Consider the following 11532-nt stretch of genomic DNA (forward strand, 5'->3'; position numbering starts at 1 on the left):
ATAATGAGAAATAAGTCACTGAGTGTGATGTGGTGTTTTGGACTAGCTACACGGCTCTGTCTCTGCAAAGAAACAGGGTTCTGCCAAGAGTCTTTCATTTGGCAAGTGTTGTTCTGGGCTTGTAGGAACATTTGGCGGCACCATCCAGAGGGATTTACTTGCAGCTGATTTTGTGGGGTTTTTCTTGGTCTCCTTGTGCAGTAAGCACAGCTTCAACTATTTTCATAACATTTCTCTTTAACTATTTTCGTAACATTTTTCTAACAATCTGGAAAAACAGAAAGTAACAAATCCCAATGAGGGGACTTCTTGGTTCTACATCCTTTCTCTGTGGATCCCAAGCGGGGCTCTGGAGGTGACCTTCCCCCTTTCCCATCTGCACCACTCAGGGAAGATCTGGCTACTATCCTGCCCTGAACCCATTTCCCTCTTGACCAAGGATTCCTCTTTAAATGGTGGAATAATCTATGTGGCTATGTGTTGGGCCCTCTGGGGTGGTTCTTTCCCACTTCTAGTGGGTTCAAGAAAATTTTGATTTTTGGCATTTATCCAGCTTTTGTTTCATGGTTTGACTGAGAGTGCCATCCTTTACTGGTTTTTACATATGAAGGAGAAGGGGTGTTTATGAGATGTTTCAAAGTTCACATGAAACATTTAACAAAAATGGCTATAGATTGAGCTTCAAGGCACAATATAATAAATTCCTGTGGGTTGCAGTCCCAGAGTATGTTCTCTTGTCCACATCCTTAGGGACTGGAAATCAATTGAAAAGGAAAGCAATGGGAAAGTCAGCACCTGCTCTGAAATTCAGCAATACACTTATAGAAAAAAATGCTAAAAATACCAAGACTTGGGACCCAGAAGAGAGAACAATGAATGGTAGCCTATATTAATATTAACAAGAATATTAATATGCCAATCTCTTGAGGAAATAAGCGTTATCTGACTTCTACTAATGACTGCCAATGCTCTGTATGACTTGATGTTAGGGACAAGGAACATAGATTAATCTTAGCTTTGGATTCATATCCCTAAAAGACTATGATTACAAATTCTGCAAACAAAAACATCAGGTAAAGAATCACACTGCCGTTCCTTTAAACACCGGGTTGAATATCACAGGAAGGCTGCTGTGGGTTCAGCTTGGGTCACTCCCCCCACTCTGGGAAAATGACTGTTGCTCATAGACTGCAGGTCACTCATTGGCTGCACCGCTGTACACTAAGGCATGAGCTGTTCTGTGGACACTCAGTAATCCTACTGACACATACCTGGAAGTAAGGAAGGTTTCTGTTCAAAAAGAAATGAAAAAATTATTGTCAGAGCAAACAGAGAATGAATTGCAATAGTGATCTCAGAGTCGGGGAAGCTGGAAAATGAATGGATTCTTGAAAATTTTATTTAGCTACATATACACTGTAACTGGGCTTCGTTTGCTTATTTACATGGATTCATGATGAGGGAGGTGCTGAACACGTTTAGGAGGGTTACCTCTCTTCTTATGTCAGCGTATTCACTTTCTCTGTTGCCATATCGCACATAATGAAGTCCTGGAAAATTCCACCATACAGTCGTAGGAGAATGAGAGTGAAAAAGGTAAACATCAGTACCTTCATAATATCATCATAAAATAACTGAGAAAGATAACTAATAAAAACGGACATTTAGGAAACCGAGGAAATGAAACCCGATCACGGAAACACCCCCTACTTTTCCTTGGAGCATATTGCACTACAGATATATTGGAGTTGACAGTGTTCTGCACAGTGGGAAAAATGCTTGATAAACCACAGGACGCCACATGCCCCCCAAGTCGGCAGGGTGCCACCCACCCCAACCTCCAGTGGGGTCCCCTCCCTTGACGAGCCACTGGTCTTTAGGGCCACCTGCAGAGGCTCTGAAGAGAGCCTTTGGGTTTCCCGGGTGCTCAGGTGCTCCTGAGACAGCGCACTTGCTTTTGGCGTACCTGAGGGCGGCATTCGTGCCCTGGGCCTCAGCGAGCTTGCCCATCTTCCCCGGCAGCAGTAGGCGCACGGCCACCTGGATGTCCCGGGAGGTGATGGTCACACGCTTGGCGTAGCGGGCCAGGCGACCAGCCTCGGTGGCGATGCGGTCCAATATGTCATGGACCATAGAGTCCATGACACTCACGGACTCCGGGGAAAGGCTGAGGCCCTGGTGAACCTGCTTCAGCACCTGGGGGAAATAGGTGGCAAAGCTGTCCCCGAAGCTGTCCCTGCGGCGGTTATGGCGCCTGCGGGAACCTCGGAGCCCTCGCCTCTTCTTCTGGGCAGTGGTGGATTTGGCCTCTTTGGGCTCTTGGATGCTCTGGTCTTCCTCAGAGGTCGTCTTAGAGGAAGCCTCAGCCATGATGGAGGCAGCGGCCATTAGATGCAAGATCAGAGAGTGACGGTTGTGGATCAGTGAAGCGGGGCACTTTGGTATGGCCGTGTGGCTCTACGTCACAGTCCAACTCGACATCTGATTGGATGAAGGGTCACCCAGGGAGCCTGTCAACAATCCTCCCTCCATTGAAGGTGATTGGATGATCCTGTTGCTTGGCATCACATCAGCCAATCACAGAGGGTGTCTGCCGGCCTAAGCTGCCCAGTTGCCTACCTCAGACAAAGGAACACAGAGTCTTGCTCTGTCGCTCAGGCTGCAGTGCAGTGGTGCGATCTCAGCTCACTGCAACCTCTGCATCCTGGTTTCAAGCGATGCTCCCTCTTCAGCCTCCCAAGTAGCTTGGACTAGAGGCATGTGCCACCACACCCGGCTAAGTTTTGTGTGCGTATATATATATATATATATATAGTAAAACGTGGTTGCATCATGTTTCCTCAGGCTGGTCTCGAACTCCTGGACTACATCGATTCTCCCGCCTTGGCCTCCCAAGTTTAAGGGATTATAGGCAGGAGCTATTGTATCTCGCTGAGAAAACTTATTCCAGGAAAATAAAACATGATATTGATACCCACTGAAGGATGCACCCTAAAAACAAACAAAAAAAAATCTGCGAATATTTATAAACGTGGTTACAAAACTCATACTGAAATATTAACTAAATCACATTAAACGCACACACACACACACACACAAAGAAACTGTTTACTGCTATAAATAACAATTTAGAAGCATCAAACGGGACAAACATTACTAATGGAACAAGCAGATCTCATAGAATCTTTTTTCAATATTACCTCTATTATACAATTCATTTAAATACATAAAAACACACAGTGCAGAAACAACTAAATCAAAAATTCAATGAGAAGCACCCTTTTCAAGCTTCTGAGAAACTGAAATAAGGACTCTAACTCATTCACATTTGTCTAATTCTATTATTTCCCAGTCTACAATCTTTTTTAATGCAAAGCTTAATGTCCTGTGAGTATGCATCACTTACGATTGAAGTATCCAATGAGAGGACCAACACCCCACTCTCCACTGGCTCAGCTAATGAAGTGTTGTCAGCCCTGGGCCTGAGCCATTGGCTCAGAATGTGAGCAGGTGACCAGTCCTGAACCCATAAATGACCTCGAGCTATTCAGCCTTGTAAAGTGAAGAGAAAATTAGTTTGAGGTGTTCATCTACTTTTTATTTCTTTGTTTGATTTTTCCTTTTCTTGTAATTGTGGTGACTTAAGGATTTGAATCCAAGGCTGTAAGTAAGCATGTCTCCTACCTCTGGCATCATATTGCGAAGGAAAGTTCTCTGAAAAGGAATTTGGAGGAAAGAGAATATTCCTGTGAACAGCTTGCATACCAGGGAGGTGCAGACTTCAGTGTAAAACAAAGGTGCAGTTCCAGAGAACCAAAAAAGGATATGGCTTGTATAGAGAAAGTTCTCATCAAGGTTCCCAGTACAGTCCATTCATGCAAATAAAGGATTCAAACTTAGTTCTGATTGGTTGACTCAGTTGAGTTCTGATTGGTCAACACGACTGAGCCCTGATTGGCAGGGCAGGTGAGCTCAGGTTGGTTGGTTCAGGTGACCTCTGAAAGCTGCAGAGTTAGATAGAGGTGTGGGTTTTTGGGGAATTCCTAGTACATGTGTGGGCTCTAGTCTGCACGTGGCAGCTTGGCTCTAGTTTCAAATTAGGCTCAGTCACTGGGATCCATCTTGAAAGATGGACTCTTTTAGGTTCACATTTGTTCACAAGTTGAAGAAAAAGAAAGTGACCAATTAAAAAAACTAGGATGACTCTCCTTTTTTTTTTTTTCAGTTTCACTGTTGTGGGGCTTTTTCCCTTTCAGGCACATGTGTCTGACAAAATTAACCCACTATGATAATTTGAGACAATAAAAACACTTCAGTACAATGCTTTCTCCAAAATATGATTGGGCATGATTCTTGACCCAATATAATACTCTTCCTCTTTCATGAGACTGTCACTCTGGAATAAGGAGGAAGGAGTGTGGAAGTGAGTGAGGGCACAGAATATGCTGTAAAGGGTGGCTATTTACTCTTTTTCCTTATCCCAGACATTTTACCTAGTATAGTGACCATATGTCCTGATTTCGCCTGTTGTCCCTGAGTAATTCTTAATAGCACCCCCTTTCACTCTGAAACATGTCCAAATTTACAACTCTGTACTTCCCAGGGTAACTAGATCATGCAGTTAGTTGTAAGTGTAGTAGCTCTCAGATATTTGTTGAATGAACAGATAAATAAATGAACCTAAATTAGATAAGAGACTGGCCCCTGACAACCTACGAGACCATTGCTGAATTCTGTGGCTAGTCCACACGACCCTTCTGAACCACTTGGGTACAGTCCCCTTTCCTGTACTGCACTTTAAAAAAATTATTTCTCTACAAAGCTGTCTGAGTCCCCGTGTTAAACCCATGAGAACGGCAGATTTTATTTCCTCCATGATCTGTGTATCACATTGACTCCTCCCATTAACCCTTTATGGTGTAGATATTTTAGCCTCAACGTTTTGGCAGACAAGAAACACAGTAACTAAGAAACGTGTCCAATGATCACACAACTGATAAACAGAAGGGCAGAAATGCCAATCCACATCTGTCTGACTCCAGAACCCAAGCACTTGAACATTGTCTTCTGCCATCCTCTCTCATATTGCAGTGATGGCACCTTCAATGCATGGATACCTAGGTAGACAGTCTAAGGTTAGCCTCCCCTTTACAACAAGTCTTTTTGTAGCTTGATCTTTCCCTGAAGGCAACGTGATAAATTCAGAGGTGTAAAAGCAAAAGCATCAAGTTAGCCTTCCTGCAAAGGTATGCAAGGAACCTGATTTTCTTGTGCAACCACGGGAGTTTCTTCAAGCAGCAGTTAGGAAATTCAACCATGCCTGAGCTCAATTCTGTGTTTCAATAGCTGTCTGAAACATTTGGATAGCCATTCCATGTTGCACAATTGTGTCCAATACACATGGACTCCAACTTAGCATGGTTCAACTTAAAATTATTTGCCGTTATGATAGGTTTAACTGGAATTAACTCCATTTTAAGTTGGGGAGCATAAGTTTACTCTGTTGCAAATTAGTGAGAGAAAGGGTAGGAAGCAGAGAGTGGGAAAATTTTCAGGTTAGGGTTACATAGTCATCACCTGATGATCCACATTTAGCTCTGTGATGGCCAATTTCATGTTTTGTCTTTCCAAACAGGGGGAGATTTTTTTCCCAAATAAGCAAGGACAGAGATCTAGGTAACTCGACTTGATTGAGTTACAGTACCTAGATATGTGGTCAAATTTCATTCTGAATGCTTCCGTGAATGTGCTTTTTAGTAAGATTAACATTTAAATCAATGGGCCTCAGTACAGTGGACTGCCCGCCATAATGGCCTGAGTACCTTAGAACTTAAAAACAGATAAAGAACAAAAAGACTGACTTCCCCCAAGCAAGAGTAAATTCTGCTGCAGACAACGTTCACACTTGAACTGCAACATCGGCCCTCCCATGGGTCTTCAGCCTCATGGCCGTAACGTCAGCTTGTACCTGGGACTCCAGGCTGCCAGCCCAACCTGCAGATTTAGGACTTGTCAGCTTCCTTAATCACATGATTCAGTTTCTTAAAATAAATCTCTCTCAACAGATAGGATAAATATCCTATTGATTTTATTTGTCTGGAAATCCCCTAATACAAGCTTTCTGCACTAAAACATTGCAGCAGAGATCTGAGTGTTGTTTCCACATGTAAAATATCCGGTTATATATCAGACATTTTCATGATTCCATTAATCAACACCTGTCCCTTTGATTACTGACTACACAATTATGTCAGTAGTTTTCCCTGGGTCTTAAGAGATGTTTCTTCATCGTTTGATATGACTGGGGATAACAACATATTCAGTTCAATGGTAAAATTGAGGACTTAATTACAATTATTATCACTGAAGGTAACAATCCCTTGAACATCGGCAGAGTCCCTGTGACACGTGCTAACCAGAAGATTGAATGAACTTACCCCACTTCCGACCTTGCCAGTTAATTGCACTCCCTTATTACCACCCATATAGCCCACACTCATATTGGTTGGTGTCAATTAAACCAGGCATTGCTATAGTAATAAAAAGAGGCACCGCTGACTGAATGGCGACTTTGCCAGGCATTGTTCTAAGTGTTTTATAGGGAACACTTCAATTCCCTTTCACAAGATCTCTGTGAAGTAGTGTTATTATCTCCATGTTTGTGGATAAAGACACCGAATCACATAAGAGTGTCACTTGTCCGAGATCAAACAGGTAGAATATTACCAAAGCAGGAATCAAACAAATTTCTGCACACTTAAGGTTCTGCTCAGCAAAAGAAAATATCATCAGAGTGAACAGGCAACATACAGAATGGGAGAAAATTTTTGCAATCTGTCCATCAGACAAAGTTCTGATATCCAGAATCTAAAAGAAATTTAAAGAAATTTACAAGGAAAAAAACAGCCCCACCAAATGTGCGCAAAGGATATGAACAGATACTTCTCAAAAGAAGACATTAATGCAGCCAACAAACAGATGAAAAAAGCTCATCGTCTCTGGTCATTAGACAAGTGCAACTCAAAACAACAATGAGATACCATCTCATGCCACTTAGAATGGCGATCAGTAAGAAGTCAGGAAGCTACATATGCTGGCCAGGCTGTGGAGAAATAGGAACGCTTTTACCCTCTTGGTGGAAGTGCAAATTGGTGCAACCATTGTGGAAGACAGTGTGGGGATTCCTCAAGTATCTAGAACCAGAAATACCATCTGGCCCAGCAATCCCATTACTAGGTATGCACACAAAGGTGTATAAATTATTCTATTATAAAGACACAAGCACACATATGTTTATTGACACATTATTTACAATAGCACAGACTTGGAACCAACCCAAATGCCCATCAATGATAGACTGGATAAAGAAAAGTTGGCACATATATACCATGGAATACTATGCAGCCATAAAAAAAGAAGGAGTTCATGTCCTCGGCAGGGACATGGATGAAGCCGGAAGCCATCATTTTCCACAAACTAACACAGGAAGAGAATACCAAACGCCGCATGTTCTCACTCAAAAGTGGGAGTTGAAAAATGAGAACACATGGACACAGGGAGGGTAACATCACACATCGGGACCTGTCAGGTGTCGGGGACAAGAGGAGGGAGAGCATCAGGACAAATACCTACTGCATGCGGGGCTTAAAACCTAGATGACGGGTTGACAGGTGCAGCAAACCATCATGGCACATGTGTATTTTTGTAACAAACCTGCGCGTACAGCATGGGTACGCCAGATCTTAAAGTAAAATAAAAAGAAAAGAAAAGAAACAAACATAGTGAACCCTAGAAGTAACACCAGTTTAGAGATAGCAGAATAGAGATTTAGTGAATGACAAGATAGATCAGAATAATTATACATGATACCTCATACAGAGAACAAAGAAAGAAAAGATTAAAGAGAGGCAAGGAGACTAAAGGTGTGGAAAAAGAAAGTAGAATGAACATCATATGGGCATTACAAAAATTGAAATAAGAGTGAATTTTGAGAAAATAATATTCAGAGAGAAATGGCTGGTAATTTTGCAGATCAAAGGAAACACATGATTTGCTGATTCAGGAAACACACTTATACACATCATACTAAAACTACAGAAAAGTGAAAACATAGAGATCATAATAGTTAAGAAAAAACACGTTGCCTTCCAGGGAATAACAAAGTGTGTGTCAGCAGACCTCTGTCTATCAATGAATGGAAGTCAAAAGCAGAGTCTGAGAGAAAATACTGTCAACATAGAGTTGCATTCCTAGCTAAAGTATCATGAAATAATAAGAAGGCTGTGATAGACAGGCAGGAGAACCACCCAGAATCCCTGTGGAGGATGGATTTGATGTTTGTGAGGCTCGGAGTGCAGGTAGTTGCCAGTCAACAGCCACTTGTCCCTGAGGACATTACCTGAGCTGCCTTGCTCTACCTCATGCCCTTCCCGAGGTGGACCACATGCAAAGACAAATCCAGGAAGGGGTATAAAGATCTAGCTAACTATTCCCAATGCTGAATAACTCTGATGAGCCATTTTATCTTCAGAGCTTCTCTGGGTATCCCAAGAGGCTTTTGTTTGGCCTGAAGTAAGCATGAACTTCTTCCTCTGCCCACTCCTGCCTCCTTCCTGTCTGTTCCTCAGCTGCTGATCCGGGATAAGTGTCCTGCACACTAAACTCCATCACGGTGTCAGCTTCCTGCAGAACCTAACCCAGAAACAATGAGATGGGAGAGAAATTGAAAACTCCCAGTGTTGACATCAACAGAAACCTTGTTAAAGAAATTTCCGAAGAATGTCATTTAAAGAGATGTAAAGTGACCAAAAGAGTACGACTGGAAGTGCCAACAGGGAATAGTAATGCAATACACTGACATATAGGGGTGAATGAAAAACAATGACTTATGAAACGGATACCGTGAAGACTATGAAGACATTGAACAATCAATGAAATAAGAAAGAACTAAATATTATAATTACGCATCATGTGCACAAGGGCATCATCCTTGCGATTTAAGAGGCACATGACCTGTGGCATCCCACTGATTTTTCATGCATTCTTTCCCCAAGAACTAAACATTGTCAACTCTGCTTCAATTTATATCTGTGGTGCAGTTTATTCCACAGGAAATAATTGATTTCATTTGATAATTTTGAATGTAATCCCTTCGCTACATGCTCATTTCTGTTAGTTTGATTCCCAGGCCTCTGTTTATAAGGATTAGTCAGATCAATGTTATTTTTGTAGCTAAGTCCCTTAATATTTTCACTCTTATTCTCCCTAGAGAGTTTGGTGGAATAGTCCACATGTCCGTTATGCTCGATTTGGGAACATATAAAAAGAAATTCTTGATATAAACATCTTACCTATTTAATCCTGTTTTTCGAACATGTCTCATACACAGAATTCTTTTCAATACACAAATTAGGACGCAAAGAGAGTACATTAAATAGCCAAGTAGAATTTTCAGGAAGCATCTCATTATTCCGGGTCCTTGAGCATGGAAACTACTGTTCCGATTGCTTCAGAATTATCCAATTCTATTCCTTTCTTGTCCATAAACTCCTGTTTTTTAAAAACATAAACTTTTATCAGTTGCAATTGTGCATCATTGGCTGACGGGAGCGTCCAAAGAGAATGCCAAGCCCCGGTCTCCACTCATTTCACCACAGAGGAACCTGCAGCCCATGAGCCACAGCCATTGGCACAAGCATGGAAGATGACTGGGACTGAAACAGTATGTGTGTTCCTTGGTGTTGCCCTATTACAGGGAAGAGGGACAGAGAATGATTTTTGCTTGCCCTGTGACTTTTTGCTCTCTTGCTTTCAAATGTGTTGATTTGGAGATATGAATTAGCTGGTAGTGGGGCATGTCACTTGCTCCTTGCAATGACTAAGAAAAAGATGATGAGGCACTAAGAGAACTAAGATGATCCCTCCTTTCTCCTCCTGGGATGTCAATGTTAATATTCCTGTGAATGTTAATACAATATAATTTACATTGTGTTGTCTTCTTGGCCCGTTGGGTGTGTGTTTGTTTTTCTATATCTATATTGCTGAGGTTCAAAACAGTTGTGACTTTCCAGTTACTTTTTAAAAAGTATTATTTATATCTAGCACTCACTTCTGTGGAGAGAGAACATATTCTGGGATTTCAATCCTTGGAAATGTATGATGAGTTGCTTGAAAGCCCTGTGTTTGTCTATTGTATTGTTGTTATCAGTACTTTCAAAATATGTTGTAAATTCTCCTTCCGAGTAGGATGCCGACACCTGATTAGGATGTCAATTCAAGGAAATGATAAAACGAACCCTGGATAATCTACAAAAACAAAATCCTTCTGCAGCTCATAATATCGTGATAAATCCCTGGCAGAAGAGACCAACCACAGAGGATTTCACCTGTGGCAGAGCCACAAGTGCTCAAGAGAAAGAATGTGGGCAACGCAAGACGCTCCAGAGAGCTTCCGTGAACAGTGCAGGTGGAAAGAGGGGAACGATGGCTGATCAAGGAGGCCATGGAGAAATCTGTTTTTCATTTTAGGCCCAATGCTGACTAACTGTGCTGGGCCATAATACCTCCACAGCTCTCCTTCAAATAGATAAACTAAGGATTTAGGGCCATTGACCCACCTTATCAGGATTAGTACTTATTTTTGAATTTTAAGAAAATCTCATAAAAGTATTTCAAAAAGAATAAAAAAGTTTGCTTCCAAAAGTGACTGAAAAAATCTTTCACAAAATTAACTGCAACAAATGTCCCCGTGTGGTGCTTCGAGACTGTCTTACACATCCCTAATAAAATTATGGAAGCTGAGCCTCTTTTCAGAGCTGTTTGCCTTTGCAGGGATAAAAAGTAACTGTGGAGTTGTTTGAAGAACACTGCATTTCCCTCAATCACTTTATTTCTATCAGGCTCATTGGTGCTGCATGAACTTGCCAGAAGTTTTCCATAGGACATAAAAATGTCCCACTAAAGAATGTTAATTCTTGCATACAGTTCTAAGCACTTAGTCTCGTGAGTAGTCATTTTTGTAAACATTGAATGATTAGGACTTTCTTCTTGTGTGTTGCCTTTGTAAATTCAGAAAGTATACCGGAGCGTAGTGAAATGTTTAAAATGCACCATAATCCAGCTGTGGAATGCTGACTAGAAGTGTAAGGGTGACTGACATAGACAAATTATAGGCAAGGGAAAGGAGAAATAGGTCTTGATGTTGAAGACTGGAATGGGAAATGAATACATCTGATTATCCGTCTCTGTGGCTGAAAGCAGGTAAAGGGCAATAAGTGAGCATCGGTGATCTAATGGTGTGTTTTGCTGAAAGAAGGAACTAAAGGAATTGGCGTGCATCATGTAACTAACAAATTATAAGCATCATACCAAGAAAAACAGTAGTAGCAGATCAAGGATACCCTCATTAAGTTTTGTCAACATGATCCGTATCAAGGAATTCCCGTTGAAATGCATACTATTCCTGTGAACAGTTTGTATACCATGGAGGTGCAGACTTCAGTGTAAAACAAAGGTGCACTTCCAGAGAACTGC

General features: G+C 41.6%; 1 protein-coding gene across 1 annotated transcript; it reads right to left on the minus strand.

Annotated features, from left to right (window-relative positions):
- Positions 1 to 1513: 1513 nt before the first annotated feature.
- H2BW2D (H2B.W histone 2D) lies at positions 1514 to 2388 on the minus strand. Its single transcript, XM_028842060.2, has 2 exons — positions 1967 to 2388; positions 1514 to 1550 (listed from the first exon to the last, which is right to left on the minus strand). The coding sequence occupies exons 1-2, from the start codon at positions 2386 to 2388 to the stop codon at positions 1514 to 1516; spliced, it is 459 nt and encodes a 152-aa protein (XP_028697893.2).
- Between the last annotated feature and the right edge of the window lie 9144 nt (positions 2389 to 11532).

Source organism: Macaca mulatta, chromosome X, assembly GCF_049350105.2.
Source record: "Macaca mulatta isolate MMU2019108-1 chromosome X, T2T-MMU8v2.0, whole genome shotgun sequence".
Classification (NCBI taxonomy): domain Eukaryota; kingdom Metazoa; phylum Chordata; class Mammalia; order Primates; family Cercopithecidae; genus Macaca; species Macaca mulatta.

Bases quoted from the DNA above. Each gene is read 5' to 3' on its own strand.
- H2BW2D (XM_028842060.2), bottom strand. From the start codon at position 2,388: ATGGCCGCTGCCTCCATCATGGCTGAGGCTTCCTCTAAGACGACCTCT. The intron at 1,551-1,966 runs GTACGCCAAAAG...GGAATTTTCCAG, and splicing joins GGCACGAATGCCGCCCTCAG to GACTTCATTATGTGCGATAT.